Raw genomic sequence first — 14,392 nt, 5'->3', positions numbered from 1 at the left:
ATAGGCCTTTGCTGGCTCTGCTAATGCATAAAGAATATGATAATAACCGATTCAAGGTTATTCATTTTCATAAAAATCCATTGTCTTCTGCTTTGTTTGTTTCCAGTGCTGTGTAAAGGGAAGTGTCATGCAGAGTGGTGTCTACAGCTATTCCGTCAGTGGTTGTGTTACTGGTGGTATTGAATGTACCTTGACCTGCCTGGGATCAGGGGGATTGAGCGGAGGTCAACCATGCTTGATGTGCTGGGTATCCGCTTGCATACAGTGGGGCAAAAAAGTATATAGTCAGCCACCAATTGTGCAAGTTCTCCCACTTAAAAAGATGAGAGAATTTATTTGCAAATTATGGTGGAAAATAAGTATTTGGTCAATAACAAAAGTTTATCTCAATACTTTGTTATATACCCTTTGTTGGCAATGACAGAGGTCAAATGTTTTCTGTAAGTCTTCACAAGGTTTTCACACACTGTTGCTGGTATTTTGGCCCCATTCCTCCATGCAGATATAGAGCAGTGATGTTTTGGGGCTGTTGCTGGGCAACACAGACTTTCAACTCCCTCCATAGATTTTCTATTGGGTTGAGATCTGGAGACTGGCTAGGCCACTCCAGGACCTTGAAATGCTTCTTACGAAGCCACTCCTTCGTTGCCCGGGCGGTGTGATTGGGATCAGTGTCATGCTGAAAGACCCAGCTACGTTTCATCTTCAATGCCCTTGCTGATGGAAGGAGGTTTTTACTCAAAATCTCACGATACATGGTCCCATTCATTCTTTCCTTTACACGGATCAGTCGTCCTGGTCCCTTTGCAGAAAAACAGCCCCAAAGCATGATGTTTCCATCCCCATGCTTCACAGTAGGTATGGTGTTCTTTGGATGCAACTCAGCATTCTTTGTTCTCCAAACACGACGAGTTGAGTTTTTACCAAAAAGTTCTATTTTGGTTTCATCTGACCATATGACATTCTCCCAATCTTCTTCTGGATCATCCAAATGCTCTCTGGCAAACTTCAGACGGGCCTGGACATGTACGGGCTTAAGTAGGGGGACACGTCTGGCACTGCAGGATTTGAGTCCCTGACGGCGTAGTGTGTTACTGATGGTAGGGTTTGTTACTTTGGTCCCAGCTCTCTGCAGGTCATTCACTAGGTCCCCCCGTGGGGTTCTGGGATTTTTGCTCACCGTTCTTGTGATCATTTTGACCCCACGGGGTGAGATCTTGCGTGGAGCCCCAGATCGAGGGAGATTATCAGTGGTCTTGTATGTCTTCCATTTCCTAATAATTTCTCCCACAGTTGATTTCTTCAAACCAAGCTGCTTACCTATTGCAGATTCAGTCTTCCCAGCCTGGTGCAGGTCTACAATTTTGTTTCTGGTGTCCTTTGACAGCTCTTTGGTCTTGGCCATAGTGGAGTTTGGAGTGTGACTGTTTGAGGTTGTGGACAGGTGTCTTTTATCCTGATAACAAGTTCAAACAGGTGCCATTAATACAGGTAACGAGTGGAGGACAGAGGAGCCTCGTAAAGAAGAAGTTACAGGTCTGTGAGAGCCAGAAATCTTGCTTGTTTGTAGGTGACCAAATACTTATTTTCCACCATAATTTGCAAATAAATAAATTTAAAATCCTACAATGTGATTTTCTGGATTTTATTTCTCATTTTGTCTGTCATAGTTGAAGTATACCTATCATGAAAATTACAGGCCTCTCTCATCTTTTTAAGTGGGAGAACTTGCACAATTGGTGGCTGACTAAATACTTTTTTGCCCCACTGTATATACTCACCATTATAATCCACTGTGTCCCCGGACTGGCCTTTCACTGTGCCCTGAGCCAGAGATGTCAGCCCATCACAGTGAAATATTGACTGAAATATACACTCAGTGGCCAGTTTATTAGCTACGTCGTTCACGGAAATGGTTCGCTCCTACAGACAGAGTCACTTGGCCGTGGCTTGCTATATATAGCAGGCAGACTGGCATCAAGGCATTCAGTTACTGTCCGATTGAACATTAGAATGTGCAAAACAAGTGACCTAAGCGAATTTGCCTTGTGTCAACAGTACAGGCTGGTGGTCGTGGTGTACTGGTGTAGGGAATGGTTTCAAGGTCTCTTGATATCAAATCAAATTTATTTATATAGCCCTTCTTACATCAGCTGATATCTCAAAGTGCTGTACAGAAACCCAGCCTAAAACCCCAAACAGCAAGCAATGCAGGTGGAGAAGCACGGTGGCTAGGAAAAACTCCCTAGATAGGCCAAAACCTAGGAAGAAACCTAGAGAGGATCAGGCTATGTGGGGTGGCCAGTCCTCTTCTGGCTCTGCCGGGTGGAGATTATAACAGAACATGGCCAAGATGTTCAAATGTTCATAAATGACCAGCATGGTCAAATAATAATAATCACAGTAGTTGTCGAGGGTGCAGCAAGTCAGCACCTCAGGAGTAAATGTCAGTTGGCTTTTCATAGCCGATCATTAGGAGTATCTCTACCGCTCCTGCTGTCTCTAGAGAGTTGAAAACAACAGGTCTGGGACAGGTAGCACGTCCGATTGAGCAACAATTGAACACCACAGCACATCATGCCCCAAAGAAGTCAGGCTGTTCTGGAGGCAACATGCATAGGTGTGTAAATCTAGTGGGATGATCCTTGTATTGAAATAATGCTTCAAGTACCACTGAAGTTTATCAAGGGATGTGTTAATGGACAGTGTATTATGTGAGTAACACTCTCTCTTAATTTTCATGCTGCACAATTCAATTGCTTTTCTGCAGCACAATGGCCAACGGATCCAAAGATGTGAAGACAACAAGCTTACATGCTGCACATGAAAGCTCTATACAAAGGTTGTTTGTTGTGCCTTGGAAACAGACTGGGTCGAGAGCCAGTGTTCAGCTGTGTGAAAGAGCTTTTGAAAGACAGTGTGTAGAGGAAGATTTGTTTTTGTTTTTTTCAGGGGGCTAGGGAGGAGGGGGGACGTGGTCTTTCAGTGCCTAACTAACACAAAGTTTGCTGGGACTTTGAGGCAGGAGGGCGGGGAGGGGAGCAGATTGGAACTGGTCTCAGTGTGTTTGTGGGCTTTTTCTGGGGGCAAGGCTAGCTGTTCTGTTCAACCCTGCAGCTGTTGCTGGGTCCTAGTGCCAAACCCATCATAGTGTGAACTGTGACCCCACTCATACTCACTGAGCCATTAAGTGGACTGTAGCACTGCCCGGTATGGAAAATAGGCTGCCTTTTTATTGGGACTGTTTTGATTTTTAAAAACATGGGTATAGTGTTTGTTTACATATTATGACCGTGTAATAGTAGGAAATAGTAAGAAATATCAAACATCTTACCTTCAAGCAATTTTACCAAAATAATTTAACTAAAATGTTATTGTTTTATTAAGAAATACTATTTGCACAAAAATGTAATAATTATCAAACATTGAAATTGTATTAGTATTATTATTTGAAGAATGCCCATTTTTAGAGGGTAGTCTGCTATGGATGTAGTCAGTGGTGTTGTAAACTGTGGAAAGATGTAGCTCTCAATGAGGCAATGTTGTCTCACAGGAGACACTGTGTCTGACTGGAGAGCCAAGAGGAATCTCACAACACAGCCTCTTCCATCTCCCTCAGGAATCTCACACCTTCCTTCCTTTCTCACCAATCATGAATTGTTGGGATATCTGTATGATGCCGGTGTCATTCTTTAAAAAACAGAGAACAAAGGGGATATCTCTAGAGGTAGCCCCCGTCAAAGCAGATTTACCAGCAAGAGCCTCATCTTTAGACATTCCGACCTGTTGCATTTCCCAGAGAAAAACTGAAGCGTTTTGTTTATGATGTTAGATATGTGTCTGTTTCTCCCTGCATGCTACAGATTTCCATTAGTGAGGTGCTCTAGGTCGCAGGGCATCACTTCAGAATGCCACCAGAGATGATGAGAAAGCCATGAAGTGGTCCTCAGTGCTGATGGAGGGCATTGATTGGTCTGAAACACCACAGTGATTTGTGTTTTAAGAGGGCGAGCCGGGCCCTGCCAACCATAGAGCATCTCCCCTCACACAGCTTTGTAATCCTGGTCCACAGGGTTTGGTCCTGATGGACAGACAGACAGACCACCACCGCCCCTCTCATGGCATCTGTGACAGGTGGGGGTGGAGACGCAGGTATTTTGGTGATGAGAGACCCTGGGGATAGTACTTGGGTACCGTGCATAAAGCTCATCACAAGAGGAACCGTCCTGAGTGCCCTTAAGCCCTTTGGTGCCCCTGGGCCGAGTGCAGTTAATTAGCAACAGTCTCTATAGCAACTGCCTCATGGTTCAAAACAATGTCTAATTTCGGCTTCTTAGCCTATCGTGGCAGTGTTTACCTGAAGAGCTTTCTGGTGCCCTGAGTCTCATCGGGGCTGGCTCCGTGCCCAGTCTCAGAGGTTAATTGTGACTGGGGTGAACAACAGCACAGCTGCATGGTAGGCAGAGCCTGGCCCTGGGCTGGCTGATGAGAGGATCATGAAAAGCACAGTGAGAAAGTGGCTGTGGCCCCAAGCCCCCAACACTGCTGCTTACTTACATAATTCACCTGCTGTGCAAGCCTCTATTTAACTCAGCCCAGAAATGGGGTTGACGCATGAAATGACATGCCCCACATTATGAATGTATTCACTGTGTATTTGCATTTACGCGCTAGCCTTGCAATACAAGTGAGTGAATCTTTCCCATTTTACTGCTGCCAAAGAAAATCTGAATTCATTCAATTTTTCCAGGTGTTGCCTATAGTCACATTTCTTGTATTTTACACCCATCACTTTCAAAGGATGGCTGTATCTAATTCATGTGTTTCATTGCAGAGCTGTTTAACTCTGGTGTGTGTGTTACATACCGCAGCAAAATATTCCACTTTACAATCAATGTAGATAAAGCACTGGCACAGCTATCATAAACCAGTCTAAATATCACAATATGTTTGTGTTGGAGCAGTGAAGCCGTGGCAACAGTAATGATTATGATGTGTGAAACGACCATCTGTGCTCTGCTCTTGGAGGCTGTCTGATTGGGCCCTATCTGGGCCTGGCCAATCACTACACTGTATCTGTTGAGTTTAGAGGTGGAAAATGTTTACTGCTTTCTGTCATTTCAGCTTGATGACTAAGGTACAGGTAAGACAGGGCTTTACATGCGATTCTGGAGATTGGTGACACTATCAGTCCACATACAGTCCACGTATGTCTTGATCCTCCTTGTCTTTTGAAACAAAGCTTTCCCATTACTGCTATGCTGTGTGCTCTGTCATCTCATCAGTGGGCCGACCCATGTCCCTCCTACGGGCACTAAGTGGCACTTGGTTTGCAGGGATGCCAAGGATGAGTTAGGCATAATGAGCAGACCTGGCTCACCCCCGATGGCCCAGCTCTGTGCTCCTCTGGGGCCCGCTTTGCCAGCCCTGCAGTGCTTCCAGAGACAACGAGCGGACCTGAGATCCCCCACTGGGCGGATAATGAGGAATTCTGGGATCAGCTCAGGCTCCCTGAGTCACCTGCATTCACACAGATTGGAGTGTGCGGAACTTCAGGACGGAGAGGCATCAGACACCTCCACAATAATCCCCTCTTTGTTCCTGAGCCATTGTGGCAATGGAGCACTGCTGTGTTTTTACACACATGAAGGAAAAATTCCAATTATATTATATTTTTCTCCTGATAAGAGGAACCCTTGAAGTGTAATCTGAGTTCAGTCTGTACGGGCTGGATGTTGGCATTGTGAGACTAGCAGGGGGTTGTGTTGAATAATGTAAAGGATGTAAAGGTCATGAGTTCATAGGTTGACACACCAAAGTTATGTAGTCATTCTGGGTCAGTCAGTGAAGATGTTTCTGCTTCTATCTGCCCGTCTCTCTGTTTGTTTGTCGTCCGCCCTGCCCCACTCACTACAGTATATTTCGTTTATTCTCAGGGACAATGCTTCCAATTGTCTGCTCCTTAAAATTCTGTTGGATTTTCAAAGGGAGACTGTTGCAGTATAACGAGACTCACATGACATTTCAGCCTCTAAAATTCGAGGAGGGTACCTTTTATATGTGCTCTTTGTGCTGTCACTTTAAACCAAGCTCAACGCTGACAATCCTGCTGCTGCTTGCCTGCACCTGTTGTTGTTTTGTGCCCGTGGCAATGAAGAGAGAGACGTGTGTTCATTCAATAGGCCCAGCTCGAAGAGTAGGAGTACAGGTGATAGAAACAGGTCTGGTTATATTTACAACTGGATTTCATATCACTTATGTAATCGTAATGTAATCAATTTACATTAGAAGGGATTTTAATCTACATTCTCAGCTTTTTAGATGATCAGTACTGTTATTTTTAGTAGGGGTCTCCCCAGCATGTAGACCCCAGTGTCGACCTGTGTTGATATTGAAGTGACCCTGTGTGTGAGGTGTGACCAGGCATGGCATGTTGGCACTTGTCTTAGATTCCTGTCTCCTGCCTGCCTGCCTGCCTGCCTGCCTGCCTGCCTGCCTGCCTGCCTGCCTGCCTGCCTGCCTGCCTGCCTGCCTGCCTGCTGCGTTAACCAGCCTCAGGCTGTTGGGGGATTGCACCACGCTTGGCTGCTCAGCCAGAACAATGGGCCCTGGACTCTTGTTGTTGTTATTTGTTGACCAGTGGGTGACGGGATGCTATTGGCAGGCGCTTAAATAGTGCTAAAGAGACGGCTTGCTCGCAGACGGAGCAATAGGAACGGAGATTTGATTTTGATTTGATTTGAGATTGTGTGCAACGTTTTTGAATATTGAGGATGCTTTTGGTGTATCCATATGTCAGGGTTGGATGAAGGAAAATCCTTGTAAATCTCTTTCTGCTGGATTTGTTTAGTGGCATTTAGGGACCTTTCGGTATATTATGTAAATCCATCAGCATACAGTGGCTGATATGAACAGCAGTCTCAGTTTGTCTTTTGTAGGTCAGGACCTCAGTTGGTTTATCAATGTCCAGACACAGGCTCCTCATCAGAATGGAATGTACCATGGAATCTCAGATGGCTTTCTTAGAGACTGTGAGAACCCAGACACATTTATACACAGACAAAGCAGACACACATACATGCATGTAGGCTAAACACACACACATGCATGCATGTAGGCTAAACACACACACACACAAACACACACACACACACACACACGCACAAGCGTACACACAACAAGCACGGACCTCTGTCCTAAAATGATCAACACTGAGGCTGTTTTTATCCTTAAATGATTGTACAAAAGAAAACGTTTGTTTTTCCCATGTAAGGGACACTATCGTGTTTTCAAGTTCCATCCTGTTCTAACAAGAGAAGAAAGAGCGCTTTTTTAAGGTGCCATGTAATTCCTGACATGCAGGGAAGACAGAGGGTTACAGTGTGCTCAGTTGTGATTTGACCATAGTGAGGTTTGCTCAATGTTTTATCAGGAAAGGTTTGCATGTGAGAGCAGGGTTAGGTTAGTAGGGAATATTCTGCTGCCTGTGTGTGTCAGGGACTTTATGGGGTGTGTCCCAGCAGGGAAGCCTGTGTGAGTCTCTATAGAGCTGGGCTGGTTTCAGGTTGCACGTTCCCAATTGGCTGCTTTTGTTTGAATAAAATGCTGGAACTCTGGACTTCTTAAAGATACAGTGTCTTATGCTCTCCATTCATGTAGAGCATCAGGTTAACACTGATGATAGCACCATTTTATATTTATTAAACCCATTCTACTGATGAGACCAACCATTCTACAATGATAAAACCATTCTGTGTAATCAATTGTGTAATACATTTTTTTATTTCACCTTTATTTAACCAGATAGGCCAGTTGAGAACAAGTTCTAATTTACAACTGCGACCTGGCCAAGATAAAGCAAAGCAGTGTGACAAAAACAACACAGTTACACATGGGATGAACAAATGTACAGTCAATAACACAATAGAAAAATCTGTATACAGTGTGTGCAAATGAAGTAAGTTGGTAAGGCAACTAATAGGCCAATTTAGGTATTTACACTGGAGTGATAGATGTGCAAATGAGGATGTGCAAGTAGAAATGCTGGTGTGCAAAAGAGCTGAAAAACAAAATCAAATACAGTGCCTTGCGAAAGTATTCGGCCCCCTTGAACTTTGCGACCTTTTGCCACATTTCAGGCTTCAAACATAAAGATATAAAACTGTATTTTTTTTGTGAAGAATCAACAACAAGTGGGACACAATCATGAAGTGGAACGACATTTATTGGATATTTCAAACTTTTTTAACAAATCAAAAACTGAAAAATTGGGCGTGCAAAATTATTCAGTCCCCTTAAGTTAATACTTTGTAGCGCCACCTTTTGCTGCGATTACAGCTAGCAGTCGCTTGGGGTATGTCTCTATCAGTTTTGCACATAGAGAGACTGAAATTTTTTCCCATTCCTCCTTGCAAAACAGCTCGAGCTCAGTGAGGTTGGATGGAGAGCATTTGTGAACAGCAGTTTTCAGTTCTTTCCACAGATTCTCGATTGGATTCAGGTCTGGACTTTGACTTGGCCATTCTAACACCTGGATCTGTTTATTTTTGAACCATTCCATTGTAGATTTTGCTTTATGTTTTGGATCATTGTCTTGTTGGAAGACAAATCTCCGTCCCAGTCTCAGGTCTTTTGCAGACTCCATCAGGTTTTCTTCCAGAATGGTCCTGTATTTGGCTCCATCCATCTTCCCATCAATTTTAACCATCTTCCCTGTCCCTGCTGAAGAAAAGCAGGCCCAAACCATGATGCTGCCACCACCATGTTTGACAGTGGGGATGGTGTGTTCAGGGTGATGACCTGTGTTGCTTTTACGCCAAACATAACGTTTTGCATTGTTGCCAAAAAGTTCAATTTTGGTTTCATCTGACCAGAGCACCTTCTTCCACATGTTTGGTGTGTCTCCCAGGTGGCTTGTGGCAAACTTTAAAAGACACTTTTTATGGATATCTTTAAGAAATGGCTTTCTTCTTGCCACTCTTCCATAAAGGCCAGATTTGTGCAATATACGACTGATTTTTGTCCTATGGACAGAGTCTCCCACCTCAGCTGTAGATCTCTGCAGTTCATCCAGAGTGATCATGGGCCTCTTGGCTGCATCTCTGATCAGTCTTCTCCTTGTATGAGCTGAAAGTTTAGAGGGATGGCCAGGTCTTGGTAGATTTGCAGTGGTCTGATACTCCTTCCATTTCAATATTATCGCTTGCACAGTGCTCCTTGGGATGTTTAAAGCTTGGGAAATCTTTTTGTATCCAAATCCGGCTTTAAACTTCTTCACAACAGTATCTCGGACCTGCCTGGTGTGTTCCTTGTTCTTCATGATGCTCTCTGCGCTTTTAACGGACCTCTGAGACTATCACAGTGCAGGTGCATTTATACGGAGACTTGATTACACACAGGTGGATTGTATTTATCATCATTAGTCATTTAGGTCAACATTGGATCATTCAGAGATCCTCACTGAACTTCTGGAGAGAGTTTGCTGCACTGAAAGTAAAGGGGCTGAATAATTTTGCACACCCAATTTTTCAGTTTTTGATTTGTTAAAAAAGTTTGAAATATCCAATAAATGTCATTCCACTTCATGATTGTGTCCCACTTGTTGTTGATTCTTCACAAAAAAATACAGTTTTATATCTTTATGTTTGAAGCCTGAAATGTGGCAAAAGGTCGCAAAGTTCAAGGGGGCCGAATACTTTCGCAAGGCACTGTGTGGGGCTGAGGTAGGTAGTTGGTTGGATGGGCTATTTACAGATGGGCTGTGTACAGCTGCAGCGATCGGTAAGCTGCTCTGACAGCTTACGCTTAAAGTTAGTGAGGGAGTTAAGTCTCCAACTTCAGTGATTTTTGCAATTCGTTCCAGTCATTGGCAGCAGAGAACTGGAAGTAAAGACGGCCAAAGGAGGTGTTGGCTTTGGGGATGACCAGTGAAATATACCTGCTGGAGCGCTTACTACGGGTGGGTGTTGCTATGGTGACCAGTGAGATGAGATAAGGTGGAGCTTTACCTATCAAAGACTTATAGATGACCCGGAGCCAGTGGGTTTGGCGACGAATATGTAGTGAGAACCAGCCAACGAGAGCATACAGGTCGCAGTGGTGGGTAGTATATGGGGCTTTGGTGACAAAACGGATGGCACTGTGATAGACTGCATCCAATTTACTGAGTAGAGTGTTGGAGGCTATTTTGTAAATGACATCGTGGAAGTCAAGGATCGGTAGGATAGTCCGTTTTACGAGGGTATTTTGGCAGCATGAGTGAAGGAGGCTTTGTTGCGAAATAGGAAGGCGATTCTAGATTTAATTTTAGATTGTAGATGCTTAATGAGTCTGGAAGGAGAGTTTACAGTCTAGCCAGACACCTAGGTATTTATAGTTGTCCACATATTCTAAGTCAGAACCGTCCAGAGTAGTGATGCTAGTCGGGCGGGCGGGTGCGGGCAGCGATCGGTTGAAGAGCATGCATTTCATTTTACTAGCATTTAAGAGCAGTTGGAGGCCATGGAAGGAGTGTTGTATGGCATTGAACCTCTTAACACAATAGAAGGTTTGGAGGTTTGTTAAAACAGTGTCCAAAGAAGGGCCAGACGTATACAGAATGGTGTCGTCTGCATAGAGGTGGTTCAAAGAATCACCCGCGCAGCAAGAGCGAAATCATTGATATATACATAGAAAAGAGTCGGCCCGAGAATTGAACACTGTGGCACCCCAATAGAGACTGCCAGAGGTCCAGACAACAGGCCCTCCGATTTGACACATTGAACTCTATCTGAGAAGTAGTTAGTGAACCAGGCGAGACAGTCATTAGAGAAACCAAGGCTGTTGAGTCTGCCGATAAGAATGCGGTGATTGACAGAGTCGAAAGCCTTAGCCAGGTCAATGAAGACGGCTGCACAGTACTGTCTTTTATCAATGGCAGTTATGATATCGTTTAGGACCTTGAGCGTGGCTGAGTTGCAACCGTGACCAGCTCGGAAACCACATTGCATAGCGGAGAAGGTACGGTGGGATTCTAAATGGTCGGTGATCTGTTTGTTCACTTGGATTTCGAAGACTTTAGGAAGGCAGGGCAGGATGGATATAGGTCTAACAGTTTGGGTCTAGAGTGTCTCCCCCTTTGAAGAGGGGGATGACTGTGGCCGCTTTCCAATCTTTAGGAATTTCAGACGATACGAAAGAGAGGTTGAACAGACTGGTAATAGGGGTTGCAACAATGGCGGCAGATAATTTTAGGAAGAGAGGGTCCAGATTGTCTAGAATGGAATCCGTAAGAATGGAATCTGTACTGTATCTCTATATTTTTCAACCAGTGCTCCTAAAGCCTGTCATTTAATGTTGGCAGCAGATGTTGAAGCCTGTGATTGTATGACCAAGGTAAAGCCCAGCCCATAGGATTCTCAAATGTACAAACTGTAAATCTGTTTGTGAAGAGGATCATGAAGAACAGGTAGGAGATATGCTAGCCTTGCCAATACTGCAGTGTTTATCGCAGAGAAGCAGACAAAGGAGCTACACTTAGAAGACTTCTATATTCATATCTCAACAGCAGAGAAATGATCACATCGGGCACGTTTACTATCATTTACTATCGTGTTTGGTCTGTATCACAGGCAGCTATCTCTTCTAGACTGATTGGAGCTGTCAGACTGTTACAGCCTTGACAGAGAGGATTGTGTGCGATTTCTCTGTTGGAAAAGGATAGAATTCCCTCACAACTTTGAGAGATAAGGTTTTTACTTTCAGCCTGTGTGAGTTAAAGAGAAGCACACAGGAGAAGGAGAGGCAGACCACATCAGGGCCACAAAGTTGGGCTTTTCATTTACACATATTGGTCGCCGCTAACAGGTTTTTCTTTGTGTTCAGATGCCGGATTGATCCTGAGAGATTGAAAATATTGATTTAACCCTGTGAGGAGGCGGGTGGTGGTGCCTCCCTGCCTGCCAGCCAGCGTCATGTTCACACATCGGCCGCGCTCCGCTACAAGTTCCTCAGGGGACTCCTAATTACCGCCGCCCTCACAGATTAGTCCAGCAGCCAGTCTGACTGTAGCCCGACTCCCTGGTTGTTTATTTAATCCCTCCCACCTTCTCTCTCTCCTCCTCCCCCACTACTCCTAAAAGACACACCCCGACCCAACGGCCAGGCCTGCCTCTGCAGTAGTGTATGTGATGATATACTCAGTGGCTCCTAATTGATAGAGTGATTCAGACTAGTGCTGGCTGCGTTAATTGTTCCCCGGTGAGCGCATGTATTGCTCTGAGAGGGGGGAGTAGGCCTCAGCCGCAGGCTCGCCTGAGCAGGACAGGCCAGGGAGAGAAGACGTAGAGCCGGCCAGGGCCTCTGAGTGATGGGTGGCGCCCCTAACTCCTCGCCCCTGTCCGAAACACAGTCAACATTTAGCAGAGGTTAGCTGGTGTAATCCTCTCTGCGTCTCCGTGAAGACCCGGGTCAGTAACCTGTTGATATCTGATGTCCTGTTAGCTGGATAAAAAATACCCCACCTTTAACCTCTCACGATTAACCTGACTCATTACCTCAACCACTCACTGGGCTTTTAACCCACCTTAAGGTCAGTTAAAGTTAAGTATTGATTTCTTTTTGGTGTTGGCAGAAATAAATAGATTTCTAAAGAGGTATTAATTACATACAAAGACATTATATGGAGAAATGAATTGATCCGCAGTCAGATTTCCAGCCACCGAATGAGACTTTTTATCCATTAATCAGGCCGGAAGACTAAACACAGTGCCTTTGAGTGTGTGTGTGTGTGTGTGTGTGTGTGTGTGCGCCGATCTCCACTGGGTTGAATTATGGATGTGTATCAGGAGTCGCAGGAACTTGGCAGAAGCCAATTCAGCTGGCCACTTTCTGCGGGTGAAAGTGATGGTCTATTACCACTGAATGCTTGTAGATCCTGGTTGCATACCATGCTGTTACTCACTGTGGAACAACAGTTATATCACATGACAATGATTAAGTAGTGGATGTTGTTGGACGGCACAACGACTGAATGAGAGACGTTACTCAAGTTTGGGGTCTGCTGCCTTGTTTGTTCTTTGTTTTCTTAAGACCACAAATATAGCCTAGCCGTTCCATAGAAGAGCTCACCCTTTGTAGCCCTGATCGTCAGAAGGAACTGCTTCTATTTTCTCAATCAATCAGCAAAGTCCTTACATTAGAAACCACAAATTAACAAACTGCAGAAATGGGATCGATGAATCACTTGAAATCAGTGTATCTAAGAGAAAATGTGATTATACTTCAATCTTCTCATAAGATCTTATCTACTCGCAGATAAATACATTTTAGACGGAAGTATTAAAAATATAGGTTTATGGTAGTTTTGCAACGTATTTGTCTGCAACAGATTACTAGCACATCGATTTTAGAGAAATACTGTAAATGTATTTGAGTAATAGTTTTGAGTAATAGTAGGCCCCTGTTTCTAAAATGACAATCATGTCATTACATTTGAATGTTACTTTCTATCATTTCACATTGTATGCTAAAGGTTATGTAAGAGATTGGGAACGTCATTATATCTATGTCTTTGAAAGTGGACTGGATTACGTCTTTTTGTTTGTGGAGCTCATTTTATACATAAAATGAGCTCTTTTATATTAAACGTGATATTATGTAAGCATAATCTTAAAAACATCATCTGTTCTTGTAAACCCATATGTGAGTTTAGTGAGTTATTCGAGGGCATTCATGTTTCGTAAATGGGTGATATGAATCTCTGTGGTTTCTGTCTGCCCCACCGGCCTGTTTGAGAAGTCCTGAAGAGGGGACACATTACTTAATGACTTTTTAAACCAAATTCATTAGCTCTTCACATTTCTTCTTCAGTGTTACATAAGTGCCCTCATGGATTGGGTTCATTTGTTCATGTTTCTGTTTCAAATGAGCACAGAATTGTTGTGGTCCGTGGCTGTATGAATGAGAAATACCTATGTTGAGTGTTGGGGCCGAGGTCAGAGCCGAAAGCAAACGGCCACTGATGTTCCATTTCTCTCTCCCAGAGACATTAAGGAGCCTGCCCTACATTTACACAGGCACACAGCAGGCTCTACAAATCAAATAGTCAAATCATGGATTGTGGAATTTTGGGTGGAGGCTACAATGAATGTACAGACTGCAGATGACAATCAGAATCCCTCAGTATGTTTCACTTCAAATAATTCAGAACAATATTCTTGAAAACTATTTGCACAAAAAACCCGAACATATGGTCTTTGTTAATCCTTGTTTCCTCTAACTCAGCAGCATGGCACCATGCGATGGATTATCAAAGCAAGCTGAGTGAGTAGAATGTAGAGGATGTGTATACGTGTGTTTGTGTGTGACCGTGCCCTCTCAGCAGGAGGCAGATGGACGCACACACAGACGGCCG

General features: G+C 44.1%; 1 protein-coding gene across 14 annotated transcripts in view; it reads left to right on the top strand.

Moving 5' to 3' along the window:
* LOC112249149 (transcriptional enhancer factor TEF-1) overlaps window positions 1-14,392 on the top strand; it is a 59,898-nt gene that overhangs the window by 22,640 nt on the left and 22,866 nt on the right. For 6 of the 14 annotated variants that reach the window (XM_024418835.2, XM_024418830.2, XM_024418829.2 and 3 more), the window contains exon 1: window positions 6,137-6,221. The exons of the other annotated variants lie outside the window; for them this stretch is intronic. In XM_024418835.2, the coding sequence (XP_024274603.1) occupies window positions 6,152-6,221 (70 nt within the window). In that variant the 5' untranslated portion in view covers window positions 6,137-6,151. Of the gene's footprint in view, window positions 1-6,136; window positions 6,222-14,392 lie in introns of those variants that run through there. 14 annotated transcript variants of the gene reach the window in all.

The sequence above is a fragment of the Oncorhynchus tshawytscha genome, linkage group LG04 (genome assembly GCF_018296145.1).
Source record: "Oncorhynchus tshawytscha isolate Ot180627B linkage group LG04, Otsh_v2.0, whole genome shotgun sequence".
Taxonomy (NCBI): domain Eukaryota; kingdom Metazoa; phylum Chordata; class Actinopteri; order Salmoniformes; family Salmonidae; genus Oncorhynchus; species Oncorhynchus tshawytscha.
Note: the sequence above shows the minus strand (reverse complement) of the source record. Positions and strands in the feature narration are given on the sequence as shown.